General features: G+C 39.8%; 2 protein-coding genes across 16 annotated transcripts in view; one reads left to right on the forward strand and one right to left on the reverse strand.

The window, feature by feature from the left end:
* Rb1 (RB transcriptional corepressor 1) overlaps nt 1-14,483 on the forward strand; it is a 140,005-nt gene extending 125,522 nt beyond the window's left edge. For 2 of the 3 annotated variants that reach the window (XM_076930734.1, XM_034497700.2), the window contains 7 exons: nt 2,391-2,495; nt 3,545-3,658; nt 3,761-3,924; nt 7,003-7,033; nt 10,653-10,795; nt 11,399-11,448; nt 12,695-14,483. In XM_076930734.1, coding sequence (XP_076786849.1) covers nt 2,391-2,495; nt 3,545-3,658; nt 3,761-3,924; nt 7,003-7,033; nt 10,653-10,795; nt 11,399-11,448; nt 12,695-12,768 — 681 coding nt within the window. In that variant the 3' untranslated portion in view covers nt 12,769-14,483. Of the gene's footprint in view, nt 1-2,390; nt 2,496-3,544; nt 3,659-3,760; nt 3,925-7,002; nt 7,034-10,652; nt 10,796-11,398; nt 11,453-12,664 lie in introns of all 3 variants that reach the window. The other variant, XM_076930735.1, reaches the window with a different exon arrangement.
* Nucleotides 14,484-18,269: 3,786 nt separating this feature from the next.
* The window catches only part of Rcbtb2 (RCC1 and BTB domain containing protein 2), a 38,607-nt gene continuing 29,310 nt past the window's right edge, over nt 18,270-27,566 (reverse strand). For all 13 annotated transcript variants that reach the window (XM_076930742.1, XM_076930738.1, XM_076930741.1 and 10 more), the window contains 5 exons: nt 26,183-26,373; nt 25,587-25,713; nt 23,446-23,585; nt 22,085-22,215; nt 18,270-18,537 (listed from right to left, as the gene is read on the reverse strand). In XM_076930742.1, the coding sequence (XP_076786857.1) occupies nt 18,397-18,537; nt 22,085-22,215; nt 23,446-23,585; nt 25,587-25,713; nt 26,183-26,373 (730 nt within the window). In that variant the 3' untranslated portion in view covers nt 18,270-18,396. The remainder of the gene's footprint in view (nt 18,538-22,084; nt 22,216-23,445; nt 23,586-25,586; nt 25,714-26,182; nt 26,374-27,566) is intronic.

Raw genomic sequence — 27,566 nt, forward strand, 5'->3', positions numbered from 1 at the left:
TCATAGACCATTCAAAGCTTACATTGTAAATGTGTAATTCAGTGGTTTAGTATATTTATAGAGTTGTAAAGCTACTAACACAATCTATTTTATTTTAAACCATTTTATCACACCAAAGAGAAACTTTTGTCTCTAAGAGCCCTCAACAACACAAATCTACTTTCTTTTTCTGTAGATTTCTGTAGATTTAATCCATATATATTTTTCTATGAGATACATGTTCTGAAAATGTTTTATCCTCTGAGAAACTTCAGGTCATCTTTGGTGGGTTTGTTGTTGTTGTTGTTTTGGTTACTGCTATCTTGATGTATAAACAAAAATATTGTCAAGTTTGAAGGTATCAAGACCTCTTTTTTCCCAAGAGCTTTGTCCTCTTAGTTTTCTGTTTAAGTTTCAATCCACTTTGACTTGGTTTTGCAAGAGTGCAGGGGAGGGCATCTGCTTCATTTTGGTATTGGAGTAATTATTATTCCAGCACCACTCCCCCCTTTCTATGTTTTCTCTTTTTCTCCTTGGTATTAATCTAGGGCCTCTTACTTTGCGGCAAACACTCACAGACCTATACCCATCCCCACACCAGCTCTTGAAATGTGTGGGTTTTTTTCCTTCTTATTCTCTGTTGACAGTTATTGAAAGTCTGTTGATTTTTACATGTACACATGTTTATTCCTGAGACTCATTTCTATTCTGTTCATCTATGTAGCTATTTTGGTGAGAATACACTGTCTTAGTTACTATAGCATTCTAATTTTTTGGAATAAAGGGACACAATTGTACTTGTTCTTTTTGCAAGATCAGTTTAATCTGTCCTGAAACTTCAATTTCCATATGAGTTTTAGGACGGGTTTGTCATTTTCTCTGAAGATTTTGAAAGAAATTGCATTGAGTAATACTATATCAGTTTGGGAAATGTTGCCATTTACCGTGAAGTCTTCAGTTCATAGATACGCGGTGCCCTTCCAGCCTTCTAGGTTTAAACTTCTTCCAATAGTGTTTTATAGTTTCAGAATACAAGTCTTATATTTATTTCATTAACTATATTTCTATGTATTCTAGTCTCTTTAATAATAAAGGAAATTATTTTTATTTTATTGTTTTGTTGATCTGTGTGATTTTGGTATCACACAGATTGGCTTTCATACAGTTAGTTGGGAACTTCTAATTTCAGGAGAATTTTTGAAGAATTGGTATTAATATTGAGTCTTTTCTTTCTTTTTGAAATTTTGCTGAATTCACCAATGAGGTCCCATGAGTATGGGCTTTTGTTTGTAAACACTTACTGTTTAATAATTCAAAATTGGCTTGTTTTTCAGTCAATGTTGGCATTCTGCATAGCTTGAAGAACTTTTATGTTTCATCTTACTTATTTTAGTGGTGCATAACTTTTCATAATATTCTCATATAATTCTCTTATTTCAGTGAGATTGGTAATGTTCCCAACAAGAATGATATATTAAGCAAAAAATTATTATAACTTACATAAATTTGGATATATAAATTTCAGTATACTATGTTTTAAATAGATACTTATTATTTTATGTTCTTACCACTTTCTATAAAAGAGAAGTCTAGATTCCTAGAAATAAATAAATAATATATATATATATTGCAATTCAGAGTTATAAGTAAAACTTTAAGATTTTACAGTAGAAGAAAACTATCAATTGGTATAATGCGTCCTCAGTGGCACTCTCAGTGTGAAGCGCGGTCATCAGGCACTGGGCAGGGGATGGGGAGTAGAAGTCTTGACAGATGGGGCAAAAATGTTATAGAAATGATGAATACTTGAATCAGGCCAAAACAGTTCATACACGTTTTAAAAGTTGGTATTTAAGGCCCCAGAGAATCATTTTCAAATCTTAGTTTTGCATTTTAAACATTGTTTTATTGAAAGATACCATATAGAAAATCCATTTGTCATAAGGAAACATTTTAATAAAAATAGAGTAACACAACAGACCCACTCTACATTGAGATCACAGATCACAACACCGTCAGCAATGTAAGTCTCTGTCAGCAGCACTGCCTTACTCCCCAGAATATTACATGTCACATCATTTGATAGCTTGAAATTTTTCACACAAGCTTAAAACAGTATAAATCATACAATTAGCTAGTTCTACTTTCAACACTTTTGATACAAACTAAAGAACTGGAGCCAAAGTCAGGGTACTTTACAAACTTGGTAGTCAGTCATGAGTAATTGAGTTAGTTGCTTGCATTTTGTTCTGTAAAGACAAATTTTTTGATTAAACACCTTTTATAGACTTTCGAACAGCTCAGAATAAGGGGAAAACTCAGAAGAAATTAAACTTCCTTCTTTTAATAATACTTTAAAAAGCAAGGTAACATAATAAGTTCTTTCTGCCTCTGTCACACTTACTTGTTAGATTATGATGTGCTCTATGTACGGCATCTGCAAAGTGAAGAACATCGACCTTAAATTCAAAATCATCGTAACTGCATACAAGGATCTTCCTCATGCTGTCCAGGAGGTAGGTAGTCTCTCATGGTAAGACTTTGAAAAACAAGTCAGTATTCATAATTTTCTTCAGTTGTTAAATAGAGATCATATATTCTTACTTACTTTTATAATGTTGGTTAATTATTTGTAACTGAAGTATAATTATAAAACTATGACAAACTATGAAATCCAAATCCATAGTTGATATTCATAATTAATACTATATTTGTATATAATAATACCTGGGATATTTGAAATATACTGTAAGTGAATCCTTATAAAGACATAATAAAATTTCCCACTGCAAACCCATTTTGTGTCTCTAGTTCCTCTCCTACAGAGATGCTATTATGGTAAAACACACTTAGTCTGACACACATTTCACACTTTCCTGGAGTGCAGCAGTGAATCCTGGGTTATTGTTTTAATCTGTCATTGTATTTTTGGAAAGTGATACAAACCAGTTTGGTTTTACTCATATATTTGGAGTTATTTTCTAAATTAGTTATATAGATTGTAGCAGAGGCACTCCATAAAATTTCTTTAGTTTTACATACTTAACATTTACACAGGTTAGACCTGGTATCCCAGACCTATAATTCCTATTCAGAATAAGTGAGAAGATGATACCACAAACCTATAATTCCTATTCAGAATAAGTGGGAAGAAGATACCAGACCCTGCTTATAAAAATAAAAAGTGTTTGTAAAATCTACTTATGAAATGTCTGTTTCCTGCAAGAGAGTGATGTACATGTTCTAAACCAAGAGATGAGGGGTTGAAGGCTGCTCCAGGCCAGTGAATGTTGTCTGTAGAGTAGTGGTGATGGTGCAGGGTTTGGTTAGCACAGCCTAACTCCCTTGTAGAATGGTCAGCATTCTGTCTGCAGCTGCCAGGCCCCTTCTCTGGATTACCTTGGTAACATTTCACTTTAAATAGGGTATCTATAATTTCAGTCTAAGGGACTATTGTTTTCTATATAAAATGTGGGGTTTTTTAAAAATAAAACTATGTACAATTATTTTTTAAAAAAAAGTTAAAGAGTTCTTAACATTTATTTTACATGTTTTTTTTTCTCAGACCTTTAAACGTGTTTTGATCAGAGAAGAGGAGTTTGATTCCATTATAGTATTCTATAACTCAGTTTTTATGCAGAGACTAAAAACAAATATTTTACAGTATGCCTCCACCAGGGTATGTTGAAAACATTCTTTAATTGGAAAAATCTAATGACAAGTAATGGATCCCACCAAAACTTTACATCAGTTATCTTTTTTCCTTTTGTTTTGGGTCTAGCCTCCTACCTTGTCACCAATACCTCACATTCCTCGAAGCCCTTACAAGTTTTCTAGTTCACCCTTACGGATTCCTGGAGGTAACATCTATATATCACCCCTAAAGAGTCCTTATAAAATGTCAGAAGGTCTGCCAACACCCACAAAAATGACTCCAAGATCAAGGTTGGTGTTTCCTTTTTAAGGGAATGCTGGAAACAGTAATGCTGAACTTAACAATTTAAACATGAAAATGTAAAGCTTTCTTAACGTTCAAGACGGGATAGGCTGTTGGATGTCTGATTTCTTTATGTGCATTAAGTGAATGTGTGAAAAGAATTGGGGGCAAAGAAAAGGTGTGTGCCTGGGTAGGCTTGGGTATCACTTGTGCTTGCTTCCTTGCTGAGCTCGCTGCTGTGTATAGCTTGAGAGCCAATATTAACATGTGCCTCAAAACACTAATAGTTTTATAAGCCATCAGAGTAGAACACTTTGGGCTAACATGTTTGTTTGTTTGTTTGTTTGTTTTAAACAGGGTCTCACTATGTAGCCCTTGCCTGGCCTAGAACTTACTAAGTAGACCAGGCAGGGTACATATTCAAAGATCCACCTGCCTCTACCTCCTGATTGCTGGGGTTAAAGGTGTGTGCAATCACACCCAGAATCTTTATTCAAAATTTACTGTAAACTCTATGGCTCTTAGTATTTTGCTTATTATGAAAATGGAGACATCAGGACTGGCAACATGTACCACCTATAAACGTACTTGTACACAAAACTAATGACTTGAGTTTGATTCCTGGATAGACGTAGAGAACCAGCTTCCAAAAGTTCTCTGACTTTGAGGTGCTTGCTCACACTCACACACACAGATTATACAGTAATAATAATAAGTTAATACGTTTTTTAAATGAAGATATCTTACTAAGCATAGATTACTGTCCATTAAGAAAATCCACCTTTCTTATTTCTGCTGGTGGATTCCTTCTATCTCATTGGACATTACAGTTTCAGAATGACACTGTGGCTTAAGCAAAATGAACCTGTAGCTATTTTAAATTCTCAGATGAAGGATTCTGTACAATGACAAATCATATTTCTGGCTTTGAAGTCTTTCACTGGACTATTGTATGTTATCATGGGCTACTTGAAACTGGCTGAGTGTTTATGAAGTAGAAGTCCAGTTAACTAGTGTAATTAATGCTGTCTCAGCAGCAGTTTTCAGTACAAATAGTTTGTACCTGGTAGGCAAGAAAAGCAAATGAGAAGAAGCATTTTATTAGCTTTTTAGAAAATATCTGCATAGTACATTTAATTACACGAGGATGCACACTTGTGATTGAATTTTCAGACTTTGTAGAAAACTATGAAGTAAAACATAAGTGGAAACATGATGGAGGCTCCTGTGTGTCCAGAACCCTCTCTATTTGAATGATGTTCTTTGTATCTGATTATCTGTGTACAGGTGTCCTCAGCTCACTGTGTGACATGCTATGATGTCACACCACGTCTTCTTAAGTAAATTTAGAGCCCCATGCTGCCACATGACATGGCAGTATATATTTAGGACGTTTCTGATGGTGATAAGTAATATGTATTAGGATTATAATGATGGCTGTTTGCTGATCTTAATCAAAATCAGTTCTGTATTGCTATTCTTTTTTTCATTAATTTATTAATTTATTCCCTTTACATCCCAATTGCTACCCTCCCCTCTTCCCAGTTTCTATCCCCCTGATTGCTGTTCTTACATTTTTTTTCTCTTTGAAACTATATCTTTCAGTATGTAGCCCAGGGTAGCTTCAAATTCACTGTTTCAGTCTCCCAAGTCCAGGGGTGAGACAACATGTGCAGCATGTATTGGTGCTCATTTTAGCTGGGGGAAAAGTCACATCATGAACATCCTAATTGGCATATCACTGAGAAGGCTTTAGAGAACCATAGCATTCTGTTCACGCAGCATGTTTAGGTATTCTGATTAATCAAATATACATGGAAGGATCTCATTTACCAAAGAAATTGAAGACAATACAATCTTCATAGCTACTAGTTCATTATTGAGCCACATATAGAAATACTTTTTCAACTTAATTATCAAAAGTATAAATTATAACTGAGTCTGGTAACATAGACCTGTAATCTCAGCTGCTTAGGAGGCTAAAGCCAGAGAATCACACATTCAAGGCCTGCTGGGCAACTCAGTGAGACCCTCCCTGTCTTAAACTAAAAAGTCAAAAAAGGTTTGGGATGTAGCTTAGTGATAGAGCCCCAGCCCAACACACACAAAGCCTAGTTTCAACCCCCGTAACGTGGTTGAAATGAAGACAAATGGAATAAGTATCTCTGATTATAGAATACATAACAATAGCATTTACTATATACCAATATAAATCCTAATTAAAATCTGATGATTCCTTTATAAGCATATATTATAAAATTATGTTTACTAGGGTGAGTAGGACTTGCATGCCATACACACATGGGAAGGTCAGAAGGCAGCTTTGGAGTCTGTTCTCAGTACACCTTATGTGGGGTTTGTTGATGGAACCCAGGTTGCCAGGTGTGTGCAGCAGTTGCCTATATCTGCTGAGCCACCCCACCAGACAGTTTTTGTGTTGTTTTGTTTTATATTTATTGTATCTATGTGTGCCGTGCATGCTACTGTGAACGTGTGGGGTTAGAGCACAACTTGCTGGGGTCATTCTCTCCTGCCGTGAGTTTCAAGGACCGAACCCATGTCATCAGGCTCGGCCACAAGTGCCTTTACCTGCTGCTGGGCCATCTTCCTGGTCTTTTACATTTTATATATTAACCTGTAAGTTTGTATCAAATGTAACTTAAATTATGATGAAGTTACATTTGTTGATTTATGAAGAACTAAGTAAAGATAATCTTAAATTTTTCTAACTCCTCTTTAAATGTGGGCCATGGCAGAGTTATGCTCTGCAAATACACAGTTCTTGTTGCAAATCTAAGAGAGCTGGGGTGTAGCTCAGTAGTAGAATGCATGACTAGCATATTTGAGGCTTTGGTTGATTCTCAGCACCAAAACAAACAAACAAAAAAACCCTCTTACTGGTTATGTCTTAATCACACTAGCACTAGTACAACAATCTGCTGATGGGTATCAGGTGTCAGTGGTTCTGGGGACAGGGAGCTTTGATTTGTGGTGTTTGAGAGTGATGTACCTATGTTCATCTAGGCACATCTACACAGTCTGTGTCTGTTCTCACAACTAACTCACATTTTATCTTAACTTGACAGAATCTTGGTCTCAATTGGTGAATCATTTGGGGTGAGTATTTCTTTATATGAACAACGGTGTCATGGAATGTTATATAAAATATACTTGATGGAATGATGCAAGAGCTGTGTGCTCCTGCATCATCCTTTATTTAGTGTTCTGTTGTTGAACATCGTATATGGGCATCAGTCACTTATATTGCAGCTAAAAAAGAAATAGAAGATTTTCATAATAGAACTTAAAGGCGTTATTACCTAAGATAGGTCCTTTAGGTTGTCTCAGGTTTATTTTCAAATCAGGTTTAACTTTGAGTAATATTCATAATTGGGAGACTTGCAAGATTTTTCTAAACATTTCTCTGAGATTATGTAGTATACATGTAAATAGTCATTTATATACATGCACAAAGTTATCTATGCGCACAGTACTCCCAAAGTGAACCATGTATTTAACTCTGTATGAATAGCTGGTGTCATCCAGTTCAGTCCAGTTTGATTGATTACCCAATAGTCTTTGGATCCCACAAGGTTCCAGGGCTCAGGTCATTAACGTCTCCCAAGTACCACTCATAAGTGGCAAGTTCCTGGGTTGCACCAGTTTTCTAACCAAATTGGCCAACAGGAAATCCCTGTAATATCTTTCCTTTCCACTTTGACCTTTTGCTAGAATGTTCACAAAAAAGTCTGGAAAATGGTTTACTGACCATTAGCAGTTTATTACAAAACATACAGATGAGCAGGTGGGTGAAGAGACACAGAGTGATGTCCACTGGGGTTCCTAACCTGCTCCTGTGGAGTCAGCAACTCCAGAGCTCTTCTAAACCTAGTAGTAAAGGATTGCATTTTATACAAATAGTTGATTGACTCAGTGTCTGCTCACTTTCCCCACCCTGAAGGTTAGGAACTGTGGTTGAAAATTCCCAGCTTCTAACCAGGGCTTGTCTTTCTGACCCCATACTGATATTATCTAAGGGCCTATCTGGAGTCTCTATATTAGAACAAAAGATGGCCCTATCTTCCTTATTGCTTGGGAAGTTCCAAGGGTTTTAGGAGCAGGAACAGAAGACAAAGGCCACATATCTTTCTGTGATACCACATGTATGTACATAATCTCATATAAATGTTTACAAAAGTTCTGAAAACCAGTAACCTAAGGTTTGAGATGAAGGTCCTCTGAAGTGAAGCATCACAGCCTCAGCAGCATGGCTCTAGCACTGGCCTCCTTCCACACGTAGCACGCTCTAACACTCTTCATGTTACTCACCCCCACCGCCCACTCCCTTCTGCTTCCTCTCAGTGCTAGTCTTTCTCTGATCAATAAGGAACTGAGATAGTGTGTGACGGTGTAGAGGGTAAAGGCACTTGCTGCAGAAGCCCAGTGGCCCCAGTTTGGTCCTGAGATCCCACATGGACAGTGGCAGGAGAAAACCGACTCCTGAAGTGTGTCCTCTGACATTGGCATGTGCACCACAGTACACATGCTTACACTCACACACATTGTATGCACACATATATGACAGTAATAAATATAGTTTTGTTTTTAAATAATTGGCTTCATGATGTGCCAAGCACAGTGGTTTATATCTGTAATCTCAGGAGACTGAGGCAGGAAGATCAAGAATTTGTGACTACTTGAAAATAAAAAATCAGTTCTCTCTAATGGAGTCTCTGATGATACAAACTATACTTAAGGGTGGGCCCCGTGCCCAGCAGTAGATAATTTACACAACACAAACTCAAGGGCATCTTTGGAAGTTCCTTTTGTCTCATAGGGCTTTTCTTTTTCTTTGTGTATATATTACAGCTTTTGGTCTTGTGTGTTTAAAGGATTCTTATGTGTACAAACCTGTGTCCCTGCATCTGTATGTGCACCTTGTGCTTTTTCCTTGACTCTTTTTCTTCTGTTTAGTTGTCTTGTCTTATATTTTAGTTTGTTTTATTTTATTTATTATTATTCTTTAGATGGCTGTTTGTTTTCTAACAAGACACAGAAAGGGTATAAATTCCAGAGGGAGAGAAAATGGAGGGAATCTCAGAAGTTGGGGGAGGGGAACTGATCAAAATATATTGTATGAATAATAGCTAGTTTCAAAAAGAGAAAAAACTTAAAAGGCGTTTGTGGCAACATGGTGATTTGTAGACCAGCATGGGCTGTAGAGCATAAATCTTGTTTTAGGGGAAAGCAAAAGGGAGAAAGAAAAGGGAAACAGGAAGAGAGGAGAAAGAAAGAACATCTGTGTGGACACATGCAAGCATACTCTAGTGGTTCTGAACCCTCCTACTACTGCAGCCCTTCTACAGTTCCTCTGTGGTGACCCGACCATAACATTATTTTTGTTGCTACATCATACTGTAATTTTGATACTGTTATGAATTGTAATAAATAATTTTGGAGATAGAGGTTTGCCAAAGGGGTATTGACCCACAGGTTGAAAACCACTGCTCTAGCTGTTGGTTGAAGTTTGTATGCTAAATGAAATGTAAAAGTTCATTTTATAAATACTCAGTGCTGTGACATCTGATTCAAGATGGGCTATAGCTGCTGGGCTTCACAAAGGAGCTATGGTACACCTCAAGGCAGATGTGTGACAGGTCATCAAACTACAGCTTGTAAAACAATGGAGAAAATATCTAGTCATCCACATATTCCTAAGGCCATGGGACTTAGCTTTTGTCATGTTGAATATGTATTCTAAATATATTTTCATTAAATGAAGCTGGTCCTGTCTGATGGCACCAGTCAGATCATATTTAACCTCTATCTGAACACCTGACTGCATTTGTTGGCTCAAGTAACATGTAATATGCGTGCCTGAAATAGTCTTGAAATGGAAGCTAAGAGACAGACCGGTTCCACATGCTTATCTACTGGGTGAGATCAGGTGCTGTGCCTCTTGTGGCATGTCTTACCAAGGTCACATGTCTAGTAATATTGCCTGGACTAAAATTGTGAAGTCTTTGAATATTCAAGTTAAAAGTCTTTATAAATAGCTGGGCAGTGGTAGCGCACGCCTTTAATCCCAGCACTTGGGAGGCAGAGGCAGGAGGATTTCTGAGTTCGAGGCCAGCCTGGTCTACAGAGTGAGTTCCAGGACAGCCAGGGTTACAAAGAGAAACCCTGTCTCGAAAAACCAAAAATCTTTATAAATTAGCAATATTTCAACAAATGTCATTATTAGTGATGATTTGTAATATATCAACATCTGACGTGTCAATACACCACTCAGGAAGTAAAGCACAGCTCCTTGTGGCCTTCCCTCTTGCTATGTAATCCTCTAAATCAAAACCTTTTTTAAAAAGGCGTTCTTCTTTTTAATTTCAGTTCTAGAAATCTGGTCCACCTTTACTGCTCCTGTGAAGAGCCTAGGTTTCACGTGTTGAGTCCCAGCAAGGCCATATGCTTAGCCAGTGCTTGGCAGCACCGGGTGATAGAGAGTCAGAGCTGCTTGGGAAAAAGGGAGAATTCAGGAGGAATGGGTGTTTAATGAAAGCAGAATTGGCATCGTTATGCTAATTGTTTTAAAACCTATCACTTAGTTGAGTAAGGCAGAGAATTAAAATGAAGTGATTACTTCTGCCTAACGTTAATATATCTTAAAATAAAATTTTCAGCTGCTAACTTCAAAATGTTGCTATTTAATGGTTTAAAGTAAGAACTCTGTGATTTGTAGACATCTGAGAAGTTCCAGAAAATAAACCAGATGGTGTGTAATAGTGACAGAGTGCTCAAAAGAAGTGCTGAAGGTGGCAACCCCCCCAAACCACTGAAAAAGCTGCGCTTTGACATCGAGGGATCCGATGAAGCAGACGGGAGGTAGGCACCGTGAAGATGCTTGCTCCAGGTAGCTGAGCAGGGCACAGAGCCAGTGTCAGCGCTGTCCTGAGTCCCCCTCGGGCCTTGTCCTGCCAGTTTTCCACTTTGTGAGAACAACTAAAGAGAATAGATGTGGATGTGGACCAAGGTGACCCATACCTTTCCTCCCCACACTCGGGAGGTAGAGGAGGCTAATCTCTGGGAGGTCAAAGACAGCCAGAGCTACATAGTGAGACCTTGTATGGAAAAACAAGAGAAAACAACATACTAAGTGTAAAGTGGTACAGTAGAAAGCACCATGCAAGTCTGTGATTCATGAAAACTTAGATATTAGAAGTCTAAACATGGATTTACACAGCTATTGATATAAATTTGTTTTAACATTAAATTAAAAAAATTCTTACTCTTAGAAAATATTAAATTGTGCTTTATAAGAACCATTAAAATGTATAAGACCATATATTTGTGACATATTTCTTTAGATCACTTAGAATATTTTGAAATTAAACCAAAATAATATCATAAAATGTCATTGAAAGCAACAGAGTTACTAGGAAGTTGCATGCATGCTTTTGAAATGTGTTTTTTCCCCCTACTCTGCAGTAAACATCTCCCAGCGGAGTCCAAATTCCAGCAGAAACTGGCAGAAATGAGTAAGTGCTCACGCTCTCACTGTGCACACAGGGAAGAAACATTGATTTCACTGAAGAAAGCCTTTGTACTCTGAAGGAATCCACACATTATTCCCTCAAGTGGTAGAATTATTTATGCATTTAAAAAGTAGTTCAAACAAGAGTAGACAATTTACCTCACACATTGATAGACTAAGTGTTTTCTACAAAGTGCAGGTCAGGACACTTGGAATAGTCCGAAACTGATGTTGACCTGTTCTTTAACATACTGTCTTTGGAAATTTCATACTGTGTGCAGTATAATCTGATGATGCCCTCCCCTCACTGCCCATCTTCCTACTCCTCCCAGGCTCCTCCCCTCACTGCACTCCCAGCTTTATCTCCTCTTCCTTTTCCACATCCACCGAGTCCAGTCAGTGCTGATGGTATGCAGACAACTCTAGGGCCACCCACAGAGCACACACAAACCACCAGGGACTTGATAAACTTCCTAATCTCCAGGCTTTGAGACAGTTTCAAACAGAGGTTTTCATTACTGGAAATCAGATTTTTGGAAATTAGGATCAGGTCTGTCAGTATGACAGCAATTTGGAATGGTGGGGTGAGGGGTTGTCACTGAGTGGCCGTGTTTGCTGCCTCGTGTGCACAAGGTCTTGAGTTAAGTTCTCAGCACTGCAACAGACAGAAACTTATATACACAATAAATCAATAAAATAAATGTTAGTTTTAGAATATTATGACAAATTAAATTTCACTCCAAGCTATTACGAGACTATAAAAAATTAAGTAGCCATACGGAAGCGGTATTTGCTGAGTGTTCTGGTGTCCTAGGCACATGGCTGTGGTAGCAAGCGTGGCTGCTGCAGGGTTTAAAAATAGGCAAAGAAAGGGCTTAGGAAAAGTGCAAGTATTAGGAGCTGGTGGGAGGCAGTGCCAGTGAGGATGACGAGGACTTACAAGCAGGCACTGGACATGTATGTCAGCTGCCATAGAAAGCACACAGCAGAACTGTACTTCTGGCTAATTTTTAACGCCCTTTTCCCTTAAGTGTGTTGTTTGAACCAAAATTAAATATGCTAACCACTTAATATGAATTAATACATTTATATGTTAACTTTTAAGGTTTTATGTGCACCCCCCCCACACCCTAACCCACAAGATCCCATGTGCAGACCAAAAAAACTGAGCATGGCAGGCATGGTAGGTTACCCCTGGTCCACTTACCCAGCATCCTCAGCACTGTTAATATTCCCTGTTACTTTTCCAGCTTCTACTCGAACACGAATGCAAAAGCAGAAAATGAATGACAGCATGGATATCTCAAACAAGGAGGAAAAGTGAGGATCTCAGGACCCTGGACACTGTAGACCCTGGGGCACCTGACTTGTGTCTCCTGGATGTGACTCTAGTCCCCAGGTTCTGCTCATGTTCTAGATATAAAATGTGCAGGTACAAGCTGAATATTTGTGTGGGTGATTCGTAAGCCACTTCAGTGTAATCAATGGTATAGAATTGATGGTACACAGGATTGAGAATCTTGTGCAGATCATGCCATTTAAAATATGAAAGCAGATTGTTTGCATTTCCAACATGAGCCTGCTGCCCTCAAGTGAGGCTGCCTCTGGAGGGGGTCCTAATGACTCCCTTACGTCTGGCTGACTACTTTGCCTTTCCTCGTGGCACATGTGTGATGTTTGCTCTTGGTTTTATTAATTTATATGTATTTTTTTAATTTAACGTGAATACCCTTAGAAAATGTGTCTTGTCTTCCAAATGCAAGTTGATTGACTGTCCACACTCAACCAAATTATCTTGAATCTTCTACTGAAACAGATTGTTACAAACTGGGGAAAAGTACTAATTTCTACACATTGGACTTATTTTAATATTAGAATCTAATGTGCCGTGTGTTTGTTTCACATATTTTACCTTTGAAATACAAGCAAAAAAAGTATGAACATATGATACTGTCTTACTACTGACACAGATTTCATACCTCAGACCCTCTAAGAACCGATCCTTTTATTCATCCAACCCATACTTTAAACTGAAGACTAGTGATAATACTCCAGGTTTTTTTTTCTTTTAATCATTCAGATCACTGAATTTATAAGTACCCATGTAGTACTTGAAAGTCAAGTCTGGCCACAACTGTGCTTCAGAGGACCCTAGTACAGTACAACCCAAGTGCACTTTCTAATGTTTCTGGGTCCTGAAGAATCAAGATACAAATTAATTGTGTTCTACAAGCAGACTGTTAACTATAGGAGCCTTCAGTTGTTTTCCTTGTAGAAGCATCTAATTACATCTCAACAGTTTACTCTGCTCTTCTCCATCTGGGGATGTTTGTGTTCTCTCTGGAATGGTACACATCTTCCAGGGTCTTCTGTACTGGCAGGTATCTATTTTTTTTTAAGCCAATCTGGTCTAATAACTCTGGCTTCTTCAGAGCCATACCATTGCTAGTCCAGCTGTGCAGAAGCTTCAGATTCAAATCGCTGCATTGAAAAAGAGGCACTCCCTTCACCCCTCCACCTAAAGGTGTATTTAAATTATCTTGTGGGATTAACTTATTTAGAGATGGTATAATTTAAAATAGGTGATATTTAAGGTAGCATCAGCTAGCATTTAAGAAAATCACTTTTTCTAAACTCCATACTTTTGGGAAAGAAATCTGGTCTTGTTAGAAAACAAATTTCTATTTTGTCCTCAATTTAGTTTCAGTTTTACTAGTTTGATAGTTATCTCGCTAACAAAAGCAATAGACAGCTTCCCCGTTTCTTCATTGAGTTCTGCATGATCATCACACAGATGAGTTAGGTTTTAGGTCAAGGGCTTACCATACTTCTAGGTCTTTTGCTAGTAAGTTCAAGTTAGAATTAGTGACAGAATCATAGGAATTTTCAGAGATCCTGCATTGAGATTTCTTAAAGCTGCAGACACTGCACTATTGGTTTTGTTTTTGTACCGGTTAAAACTATACATTCAAATTGCTATGTTCCTATTTTCTATAATAGTTTGTCTATTTTAAAATAAACTAGTTGTTAAGAGCCTTACTGGTGTGATATGGTCTCTGAGTTGGGTGTTTTCTCTGTCCCAGCTTTCTCCTCACATCTTATCCATTCTGATGACCCTCAGATTTACAGAAATGTGCTTTTTATGCATGCATATGGTATGTATTATATAGTAATATATATAAATTCTGTTCCCTTTTGCCTTCTTTTTTATGAAAGGAATTTGTTTAAAAAGTTGTATGCTTTGTGAGACCCTGCCTGAAACAGGAAAAGGGAGACACGGAAGACTTAAGAGCAGCTCATACAGTAGGGCTGAGACAGTAGGTGGGTGCTTAGCTACCAGCTGGTGTCTGCAGAACCTTCTCACATTTTAAGATTACTTTGTTGATAAACAGCAAATCTAACCAAAAATGAAAGCAAATGACAGGAGGCTCATGTACAGTAGTAAGTAGTGAGTTAGTGAGGACTGGTTGGCTTCAGACATGGACTGAGCTTCAGGACAAGAGCTGTCTGTGGGGCTTCCACCAGACAGGGATACAAAAACAGAAGATCAGACAGGACCACACAAGCCTAACTGTAGTGCAGATGTTGTAATCACAGCTCTCAGCAGCTGAGGCAGGAGAGTATGTGTGGGAAGCCAGCTTGGGTTACACAGAAGATGTAAAACATAATTTTTAAAGAGGTGGACAGGAGATAGAGTGGCAGACTAGGGAGAAATGTTTACAAAAGATAATCTGAGAAAGGACTAAAATACACAAAGAATTCTTAAAGTTCAACACAATGACAAGTTAATTTAAAAATGAGCCAAAGACCTGTCCAGATAGAACACCAAAGAAGCAGATGTCAAGTGCGTGCAGTGACGATCTGTGTCATACATAATCCAGGGATACACAGGAAGTCAATGGCAGTGCTACACACCGGCTAGAGTGGTCAGAATTTGGACTGCCAACACTACCAAAAGCTGGTGACAACAGAACTCTCCCTCATTGCTAGTGGGAAGACTTCTCAGCAGTGTCTTACAAAACTAAACACAACCTTACCCTAAGATCACACAATCACACATCTTGTGATTTATTTACTAAAAGGAACTGAGAATATGTCTACACAAAAAGTTGTTTGACCACTTCCTTACAATTGCCAAAACCTGGAGGTGAATGGGTAAACTTGTACATCCAGAGAGTAGAACTTTACTCAGCACTGAAAAAAGCTATTAAGCCATGGAAAGAGAGTGGAGCAGTCTTTAACGTCTGTCCCTACATAAATGGTGCTAACATGAAGAATCTACATGCTGAGATTTCAGTGGTGTTTTGGAACAGGTGAAACCGAAGACAGAAAAAGAACAGTGAGGGCATGGAGAGGGCTCAGCAGCCAAGAGGACTTGTTGCTCTTGTGGGGGACCTGGGTTCAATTCCTGCACCCATATGGTTCACAACCATCCAGAACTCTAGTTCCAGGGACTCCAGCCCTATCGTCTGCCCTCTGCAGGTAATAGGCACATATGTGTTGCACACACAGTTATGCAAGAAAAATATTTCTACACATTAAGTTTTTTAAAAAGACCAGTGGTTACCAGGGGTTGAGGAGGGAGGAGAATAGGTAGGGAGACCACAGCTATTCCATGTGGTACTGAAACAATGGACATGAGCCAGTGTATTTGTCCAAACCCAGAGAAGGTACAGTACCAAGACAAACTGACCCTCATGGGATACAGATGGGTGAAGGTTTTCATCAACTGGAACAAGTGTACCACTCTGGGGGAGATGCTGAACGTATCAGGTTGCCCCACGTTGGTGAAGTAGGGGACAGGAAAGTATCTATACCATCTCAATTTTTATGTAAAATTATAAACTGCAAAAATTTTATGGCTTTAAATATCAACCTGATACAAGTTTGAGTTACTTCAGAAAGCCAAGCTCAGCTTCCTCCACTGTCTGTGAAGTCCTTTTATAGTCCCTCCAAGTATCTCGTGTCCTCCACATCTTGCCTCAGCACATTCATCTGTCTCAGCTGACATCACTCTGCCAATCAACCCAAATCCAAGGAAGTGGCAAGAAAAGTAACGGCACACCACCTGATGATTTTTTGGTGCGTTTCTCTCTTATGGAGTCCTGACATGCAGTTCAACTTCGAAATGTAAGGCAGACCAATGCATGCTTGTTAGTGAAGAACCCTTCACATGTCCTTTCACATGTTTGCTTTAGCAGAACACCAACTGACTTTCCAAAGAACCCTTAAATTTCAACTTCAATCAATCAATAAATCAGTTTATATCTATGGAGAGGAAGGGAGGGTTTACCAATAAACACCAAGGCAATAAAATGAATAACTGGCTTTTAAAAAATTAGGAACCATTTATATTTTAGGGTCAACTTTGCTATAAGAAGACATCTGAATATCTGCTTTTAATAAGTACAGACCATAAAAGGGATTTTTATCTACCTATGAGACAACAGTTTGATAGCTTGATTTTGTTATTCAACAATTTAAGAAGACAGTTTGTTCTATCAAGTTCTTTATTATCAAACAATTATACATGAGAATAAGATTTCTATTTCCAAAAAGATTTCCTTTACATAATATATTGTGAGACACTTAGAGGAATCCAATGCTACATTTTGTTCAGTTAGTTTCTCTTTTGCTACACAGTGGCTTGTTTTGGTCAAAAAACTCAAGACTTTCTCCAACACAATGCTACCCATGAAATGTGTTAGTTCCTTTCTATATAGTATTTACTAGTGTTTGGTTAAGAAACCTATTTTATAGTGACATAAAAGCTAGCTACAAGAAAAAACTATAATCAATCTTATAGAGGGAAACTCTCCTTAATATAAAGAAAAGCAAAGGGCTTTATGCAAATACATAAGGCATAGGATTCCAGAAGTAACATTTCAAAGTTAATGTTTCATTTTCAACAATGCCATTATGAGAAGTTAATGTGGGAAGTAGAAAATTAAAAGTAGCCCTTGGGCCTTTGACAACTTAGTTGCTAAGGCATTTTCTGAATGCTGATAATGGTCTAAGTTAGCTACTATTTCTCAGAACTATAAACTATATCAGTAATTACAAACTTCTAAGTTTGTTTATTCCCTTCCCAACGTTCGCTATTCTCAGTGTACCCTTAAGATGGACAGTGAATTAACTGAGTGCCTTTTATATATAAGGCACTGTGTTAGAGGCTAAAAATGTGGGCATGACAGCATTCCTTGTATCAACCCGTTGAATATTGGACCATTTCTCCAGATTAGCAAACTTTCAATGCCCCAAAGATATCCACCATAGGTGACTCAAAGGAAGAAATGGTAACTATAATTTTCATTTTTATGTGATACCTTTTTATTTTTTATATATCTTCATTATATTCTTTCTCTACCTCAACCTCTTCCAGAACCTCCCAACTTTCCAAAAAAGACAACCAGCCATCCAAAATGACAACAAAACAAAAAACTACACACAAATACCATGGACCCATGGAATCTGTTAGTTACTCCTAAGCATGGGGCCTGCCTTCAAAGAACAGGACACACATGTATGAAATCAGAGAATGACAGAATTATGAGACCTGTACAAGCTCATACCAGACAGATCCTTGGTCAGAAAAGGGAGGTGAACACAGTCCCCATCCACCCACCCACCCAAAAAGCTATTTACAGTCGACACCTGCTGGGATAGGGAGATTCCCCAGTCGAATGCCACTGGTAGACATTCAGTTTCTATGTGGTGTGTCATATCCTGCTACTGTAAACCTTTGGCTAGGCAGATGGAGAGAACTGACTGCAGCCTTTTGACAGGACACAAGAATCTGGCCAGATGTAGTTTTCATCAACACTGTTAATTACAGAGAAGTTGTTCATCAATGGCTTTTTTTTTTTTTTTTGTAATTATGATTTATTCACGTATTTATTTATCTTTGTGGAGTGAAATGGGAAGGCTTAAGCATTCATTTCCACATTGGGGATCAGTTCTTAAAGGCTCCAACTCTGCTGGCTTTGCTGATGAAGTTCTTCAGAAGATCGTGGTCCATTTCTGCAAAGCCTGACGTTTGTGTTACTACAGTCAGATGGTTGATGCAAAATCTGAAACAGAACTCTTCTAAGTCCTAGGAACAACAACAGTTTGATGAATTTGTATTCCCAGTGCAACCCAACAAAGCAAGAGAATTCCTCTCAGAAAAAGGTTCAGTCTCCAGAGCCAAAATAATTTTTATAGAATTACATATGTGTCGATACAAATACATGTATTTATATAAAATCAGTGTTGAGGAATGAGCTTCAATCCTCAGGCAGACTAGGCTTTCTAAGGAAGTGTTGTACACGCAGGTATGATCTGACTTAGCACAAGGGAACCACTTTTCATATTCAAAGTTTAAACTTCTGTCTCTGTGTTGTTGAAGCTATTTTATAAAATATAATGCTCCCAACAGTTCCCAAAAAATTATATATGTCCATTGCCTATTATAGTCTTTTCTCTAAATATATGTAAACTCTAGCAAATGCTGAAGATGAATGTAAAAAAAATAAATAGCTATGCCATCATGCACACAAACCCATAGGACATTTCCCTTGTGAGAAAGAAAACCAGCTACACAAGGAAAATGTAATCATGCCACAACAGACTGCCAGGGTGCTGGAGTCTCAGTGCTGGAGTCTCAGTGATGGTGAGCTCTTGAAGACAAAATGGAATAGTCGTGTCCCTACACATTTTGTGTGCTGTCTGGATAGATGCCAAATACCCTGAGAGCCATTCAATAGCAGACAGCATAGGAAAACATACATGACAAAGTGGCCCTTCGTAGGCTGAGTTTACAGAAGGATGGAGGGATGCCTACTCACACCAGCACTGATGCTATGGACGTAGGTAGCTGAGCACTCCAGTCTTCGAGATCTGAAGAGTCAGGATAGTTGCTAATTACTGGGAAACCAAAATGTCCCTAAGAAACTACCACTTAGGTCATCTTCCTTTGACTTTTGGACTGGGAATTTCCCATAATAATTCTAAAAATAGGATTCAGAAAGAGTTCCTGGGATTAAATAAATTGATATATAGTAGAACTGACCTATCAGAGAATTCTGTTGGTATAAGACATGCTCTTCATTATTTTTCAAACACTTTCTCTACTTAAATGCTATTGCTTTACACAGCCACATTTTAATAAAAGCTCTTAGTTCTGTCAGGCAAATACAGACTCCACCAGTTCCCTGTTATTCCTCTGGTACATGACTCATACTTTATCCAGTGCTTCCTCTTACTCAGTCTAACTAATGGGACTTCCTGCTTTACTCAGAAGAGGCTCCATAATGCCCTTCCCCTCACTTGTCCAGCCTCTTGCTACAGCCTGTGGGCATTCCTCTTTGGGCTTCCTAATGAATGGTCCATGATTGCTGTAAGGCCCACCTCCTCACTCTACCATTAGGCCACACTGCCCCACCTATTTAAGGATCAGCTTGTTTTTCAAGCTATTCTCCTTTTTACACAAACATTCTTGATTTATCTCAACTGGCCCTTCGATCTGTTTCCCAATAAATTTGTAAGTAAAATGACTGGGAAAAGCTGTTTCTGGCTTCCCCAACTGCCAGTTCCTCTGCTTCCATTCTCTCAGGCCTTCCAGCTGGGCTCTACTGCAACAATGTAGCTTTCATATCCTGGAGCGTGCAACTTGACTCACTAGGACTTCAGCAAATTATTTAAGGATTTTTATCACCTCCTGAAACACCTGTCTTGAATTGTGTGTTTCTAAATATTTGAAATTTCACTTTCCACTCAACATTAATTTTTTTTTTAAAGTATTGGTGTGGAATGGTTTTACCGGGTACTTGTTCCTCGTGTGGACCGGCTTTCCCATACATAGTACTTCTGTAAGTCCTTTGCTAGTGTCCCCTTATGGAATCTTGGCTTCTGTCTGTCTCATAACTCAGCTTACCGCTCTCTGGACACATGTCTCTGCACTGCAGACTGGCTCACTGCATGTCTTTTCTGGATGCTTCAGAGATCCTTGAGACCAGATTCCTAGTGTTTCTCCTAAAATGCTGCTTTTATACTATCCAACTGGGTGCTTCTTGCCATACTCCATCCGTCACATAGTAAGACAGTTCACCTTTTCAGTTACCCAGCCAAACATCTTGACATGAACCTGAAACTGCCCTTCCTCATTCCCACCCCACATCCAAGACACCAACAATGGCAGTGTCTGCCTTTTAAGTATAGTTACAATCCAAGCACTTTTCACCGTTCCTATAGCCAGCCACTTGGGCAAGGCTACCCTTACTACTCACTGGTGGACACAGCCTCTTCATTGGACATTCCCTGCCACCAACCTACTTCATGTCGATATAGTTGCATGGGTTTTAAATATTGAATGAAAAATGAAACCTCAAGTATTTAAAAATATATACAAGTTTCAAGTATTTAAAAAACATATAAAAAACAAAAAACAATATATACATATACATATACATACATACATACATACATACATACATACACACACACATACAAGGTAGGCCTCATGGCTCAGGCCTATTCTTAGGAGCCCAAGGCCAAGAAGATAGCAAGTTGGAAATCTGTCTGGGCTACAAAGTGTTCAAGGTTAAACCTGGACTAGTAGTGAGATCTGCTTCAAAATAAACAGGAGACCTGGGGATATAGCTCAGAGGTCAGCTCTTGCCTGGCTAGTACAAAGCTCTAAAATTCAATGCGTAGACAAAGTTTTTAATAGAAAGTCAAGGAAGGAGGATTGAGCTCTGACCTGGGGAGTTGGGGGCAGCCATGGCCTATGAAGCAGGACAGTCAGAAAGTCTGTTCCATGCATTGTTTCCTCCCTCAGACTCAGAATTCCCTACATAAGCATATTACTGTTTACCAAAGAGGAAAAGGGCATTCTGTCTTTACCAGTCTCCCTCTCTCCTTATTTTTTTAAAAAGTCACTGGGGAGGATATCCTTATACCAAGAGGAAACTGACTGTAAGAAGTTATGGCCTGTTTCCTACAGATTTAGCACTAAAATAAGTTTCTTTCCTTTCTTTATCTGAACAGTACACAGCCACTGTACAAAGTCCAGGAAGAAAGCAAAGAAGGAAATACAACCACATCTAATCTCCCCATGCATTATATGCACTTTAATGACAGAGTCATCTCCTGGTTCTTTCATGTATATTTATATTTTCCATTTGTTCTTTGGTTCATCTTTTTTTTCCAGTCAAACTGCCCATAGTTTCTTTTCAATTTTTTTTTACTATGAAGAACTTGCTTTATTGTATGTTATGAAAACATTCTCTCAGTGTGTCATTTACTTGTGAATTGATTTATGTGCTTGTATATGGTGCATGTCATATATAGCACATGTGTGATCAGAGGACAGCTTGGGGACAGTGCTCTCCTTCCATATGTGGGTCCTGAACTCACACTGTTAGGCTTGGCCGAAAGCTCCTTTACCTGTGAGTCATTTCACACTTGATGTATAAAGATTTTAATCACTGGAAATTAGTTCTACCAGTCTTTTATAGTGTCTTCCTCTAATGTTCGTGACGCACATTTTTATGCCATCATAGTGACATAATTTCTCTAGGACTTTTGTTTATTTCTGTATGTTCTATTTTCATCTATCTAGATGTTCCTTTTAGTGGCTCACTGGAAGATGCTTTTCTTACCTGTGCGTCGTACTTGACAGCAGCAGAAAGCAGAGCAATAGCGTTCTCCTCACAGATCCCTTGCTTGATAGTTTGTTGACAGAGCTTTTTCAACCGTGTCTCACTGTAAAATGTAGCCAGATCTAGCAATCCTGTTGGAAAGAAGAATTTATTGTGGGTGTGCTCTGAGCACCTGACCTCAACCAGTGTTCAAAGGGCTTCCTTCCATCAGGCAAAATGAGCTCTGAGCACCATCACAGCATCCTGGGGAGACAGCTGAACTGAGTGGACACTGACAAAAGCTAGGAGTTAACATCAGAATGGCTTGAATAATTTGTCCTAGAAATGAAACAGGTTTGTGTTTCTCTGAATTAGCCTCTCCTGAGTTAGCAGAATCTTCTCTGAGGCCATGCCCACCAGCACATGTGTTGTCATAAAATAAAAAAGCAAGCAGAGGAGGCCTGGGATGGGAGTGGGTCAGTGATGCAGTACACAAGCTTAGCAGGCCCGAGGCCTACCTTCAATTCTAGTACAAACTACACAAAGGAATCCCCTTTCGTGGGCACATCTGCCTCCCCGTCCTCCAACCCATCTTTCTGCTCCTCTGCAGCAACACTCGGAGAGCATCTCTTAGAGAGCAGTCTCATTAGCTATCTTTCTCACTTCCCACTGTCTGAAGCTGCCCTATGGTGAATCTCCCCACACATAAATGGTCTTTTCCGTGCCAAATTCAAAGACTGATCTGTTTCCTCTTACTCAACACTCACCCAGAGTTAACTGTGGGACACTGTTACTTGCTAATGTTTTTTTTTTTTTCTCTTTAATTGGTGACTTCTTTTGTTCTCTTGGCTGGGCTATTTTCCTTGTGCATAACCTGGTGTTCAACCCTCACATTCTTATTCATTGATTTTTCCAAATGAATGGGAATATATATATATTTTTTCCCAGATTGTGAAATGTTTAACTGAGTCACTGAAAAAGTGGATTGCCCACTTTCACAACCAGTGTGTATCAGACATGACCTTGTTGGGCTCCGCCTTCACAGACAAAATCCACCACCTGCCCTTCCCTCCACGCCTGCTTGTGCTGCTCCAGTGGCGACTGGTGCTCCAGTGACGTCTTACTGGACCTACCCACCCAGCCTTCATTTGCAGTAGTGAGTGACAAGGGAAGGTTTGGTTCTGGGCCTGAGAGTGTAGCTCAGTGGTAGAGTCTGAGAAAAGCCAAATGTTGCATCCAAGTACCAAACAGAGAAGCGCTCAGGCTCAACATCACCAGCAGAGCTCCTGCAAGTGTCAGTGTCTGTCTTCCAGCCTGGAAAGAAGCTGCCTTCCTAATTACTCAACATTTGTCAATGTCTTGGTAAAGTCTGTGATGATTACCTACTGCCTCCTCAGGAGATAGGCTGATGTTATCCGTGTATAGATATTCCAGGAAAGCTCGGAACACAGGATACGAAAACTCACTCATTTCTACAATATCGTCTTCACTGTCTTCTAATGAAGAACGAAAATGTTCACACCTGAGAGAAGAAAGAAAGATCATATCCCAGGTTCTGGACTGGAGTCAAAGGGCTAACCGAGGACTTCCTCTTGAAGCTGTAAACCTTCCTGTTTGCTGGTCAATCAAGCTTGGTCCCAGGGTAGCAATACTAGGAGGTGGTAGAACCTTTAAGAGGTAGAGCTAGAGAAAGGAACTTAGTGTGACATCTATCAGCCAGGCCATGCACTGAAAGGGACTTGTGGAGACCAAGCTCCTTTTTGACCCCACCTTTTGACAGAAGCAGGCTGGTTCCAGTGGGCACTTCCCACCATGCTATGCTGCCTCTCAGGAGGCCCCAAACAAGACCTCCAAATCAACCCCAAGCCAAGGTAAGCTTTCAAGCTGGAGTTACAGGTCGGCCAAACCAAGTACTAAGTAAGCAAATAACCTTTGTGTCAGTTAATGACCTCAGGCATTTTCGCACAGGCACAGAACACTGCCAAAAACCTAGTCTTTGCCTTGGCTCCTTGCTTTTCAATTGCTTAATCAGCAAGACTGCAAATTCGGCCTGCTGCTGCTGTGGGGAGCCCAGGCAGCTGACTACAACTGGACTGAGGGAGACATGGTGGGACCTCTGGCCTCCTTCTCACCCTACCTTTACTCATCAGCATGGTTTTATCACTGAATAATTATGTTTCTTTACTCCATTCTGTCTGAATTATGTCCCTAAAAGTTTCTGTGTGAGGATCTAACCCTAGTAACTGACAACATGGACAGGCTCTTTACAGAAGTCATCAAGTTAAGCTGAGTCACTGTGGTAGACCCCAAGGCAATCAGACAAAGGGGAAGACTGTGACACAGGCAGACTCAGAGAATGCTATGTGGTGTGCCTCAGAAAGACAAAGATTGCCACAAACCACCACAAGCTCAAGTTAGGCCTGGTTCTTCTCCCAGCCTCAGAGAAAACCTGATACTGCTACCATGATTAAGTTGCCACAGCTTAAGCCGAGTGTGTCTAGTGCTCTGTCACAGTAAACTAGCCCCCCTTCCTTTGAAACGGTATATGCTCCATGGTGACAGTGAACCAGGTGGCACTATGTGACCTTACAGAATGGGGACCTGAGTCCGAAATACCACAGTGGGTGTATGAGTCACTGAAAGAGGATTTCAGTTATCTTTTACACAGTGGCAACACGATCCCGAATCATTATTCGAGGAGGAAAAGGCAGGCAGCAAAGAAGAGATGCTATAGAATTTCATATATATGAGCTTCTAGAAAATGCTTAGTGTGTATGATGACAGGAAAAAAATCAATGGCTGCTCAGGATGGGGCTTGGGATCTTTGAGGAAGGACAGACTTTTCTATCTGAAGGTAGGGTGGTGGCTTCACAGACTGCACAATGGAACAAAGGTGAGGTGAATTCACTGCTCAAATAAGTAAATGTCATTTAAAACACTTTTTGTGTTGGCAATCACCCAGTTCTCCTTGGTCTGGAAAAACCTTGCCCCACCTCAATTTTTTTTTTTTCTCCAGTAGGGCTGTATTCCGGGTTGTCTGCAGGGCTCTATTCAGGGCTGTATTCAAGCCTCAGGCAGTAAAGTAAATCAGAGCATTTGGCCCTGTTCCAAGGACAAAACACACTCAGCAACAAGCTACAGCCAGAGCTTCCATGGCTTATTCCCTGAACACAAACCAGTATGGGTGACCCACCTTCTTTCTACATCTTGTCGCATCCCCACCCCCAAGCCTACCCCCATTGGCACTGTGTGCTTTAAGGTCACAAACAGCCTCAACAAGCTGCCTCTTAATTACTCAAGTATCTGGCCCAGTTCCCTTGGATACCTGAAGTGATTGATAAATGAATGAATTTCACTCCTCAAAAGAGATAAGCACTTACTAATTATTTTAAACATTTATTTAGTGTGACAAACACCCACAACAGTATGCATGTAGAGGACATGAATGGAGCCAGCTCTGTCTGCCCACCGTCTGGGTCCCAGGGATCATTGGGCACTGTTGTCCACAGAGGCCCACTCTTACCTAATTTTAAGAAGGACTTTGTGAGCATAAATGTATTTTCCATCAACCAGAAACTTGAGGTCTGCAGTGTCAGGGTTGTCAAATTCCCTCTTCAGAGACTCAGCCACAGTGAGGTGGTCATCAGGTTCTAAGGGAGAGCAATACAATGCTTCTAGGTTCAGATACAGCCAGTTGGACAGTTGGACATGAAGGCAAAGAGGAAGCCCCTACTCACTGGGCACTGGGGAAATGCTGACTCCCCCAAACAAGTGACAGCTACACAAGGTATGGATTCACATCTTTGAACATTCATTGTAAATTTGCAAAACCAAAAATGTTTTGAACTACTTCACTAAATGAATCAGATTTAAGATGTCTGAATGTCTAGACTGTTTCTAGCTAAAACATGGTTTTCAGTTAAAAAGCAATCAAATTAAGTTATCTCTAATTAGTGTTGGTGTTGGTTCCCAGTAGGTTTAGTACCCTTCCCCCAGTGCCTCCAGAAAGAAGTTCATCAGATCCTGTACCCAAAGAAGTCCTAAGGTCACAAGCAAAAGCACCAGTGCTCTTCCTCCTTCTCAGAACTGTCCCAAGAGGACACAGACAGACGAGCTTACCCACAGAGAGAAGGCGCCAGGTGACAGCAGGGGTGGCGAAGCAGGCAAACACGTCATCAGTGCAGCAGAAGTGGGTGAGGTGTGGAAGGATCACTGACTGGCCCCGGCACTGGCCCCACATGTACACATGCCCGCCCTGGCTCTTGGCAGCAGACGTGTGGGCAGAGTGACAGGCTGCAATCTCTATGATTCTAAATTGACAAGCAAACACCACAGAGATATATGAACAGGAGGCCAAGAGCTGGCCTCCCCTTCCCCAGGAACACTTGACTCAGACTGTGCCAACCACCTAGCTGACAGAAGCGGGTGGGCCCAAGGAACAGAAAGAACAAAGAAAGACCTGGACACCTCACTTCCTAAACTTTCAGCCACCAAATTCTGGAGCCATAATTTAGTGGCATTTATGACACAAGGATCTATTGATTACCAATAGGCCTTAAAAATATACGCCATCTTATTTTGAGTTAAAAATTCAATGTTTTATCCTTAAAAGCATTACTAACTAGATAATGAAGACATGGATCATTTAACCTGGGTCAGTGAATAAAACCTCAAGGTGGGATGGCTTCTACACATAAGCACTAGCTCAGCAGGAAAACTGCCCTGGGCTCGTCCCTATCACCAAATCCAAACCATCAGTTACTTTAAAAGGAAAGGGATGAAGAGTCACCCTGGCTTCTGCTCTGTACAATGAACTCAGTAGTTTTTTGTTTTAATGCCAGAGATCAACCCTGGGACTTCTGTATGCTAAGAGGATACAATATACTAAATGGATCCTGGGCCCTCTGAATGCCAAGAGGATGCCTTTATACTGATGGCTCCTGGCCTTCTGCACACTAAAAGGATGTGATATACTGACTGGATCCCCATATGTGCTGGGCACAGTGTCTGGTACAGCAATCAGCAGAGCAGGGCCTTTATACTGCTGCTGCCATAACCTCCTTCCCTCTCTCTTCACTTCTACAATTGGGCAATCTCACTCCACAAGATAAAGTAGGCTAAGCCAAAGGAGGGTATAAACAGAAGGGATGAAAGAAATAAACCGAAACAAATAGAGACAGTCAATCAGTTCAACAAAACCACAGGGAAATGAGTGACCAGCTGAGTGACCCTTTCTGTGTAAGGATTAAAACAAGGAACTTCAGTGTCATGAGACTTCAATGGGACTGTTTGGGAAATGTGGCTACTGGACTAATCCTGATCCCTTAGGTTGAATAAATAACTTGTTTTCATATCCATACCTGGACATTTAGCATAAGAGATTCCATTTTGACTTTTAGTCTCATCGGTCAGGGCTTGTGCAGGACAAATCCAGGCCCTCCAGCAGTTTAGTTAACTCATCACTGCACAGCTTTAAGTGGAGTGTGTCTTGTGTAGAGACTGT

This window comes from Arvicanthis niloticus, chromosome 3, assembly GCF_011762505.2.
Source record: "Arvicanthis niloticus isolate mArvNil1 chromosome 3, mArvNil1.pat.X, whole genome shotgun sequence".
NCBI classification, from domain to species: Eukaryota; Metazoa; Chordata; class Mammalia; order Rodentia; family Muridae; genus Arvicanthis; species Arvicanthis niloticus.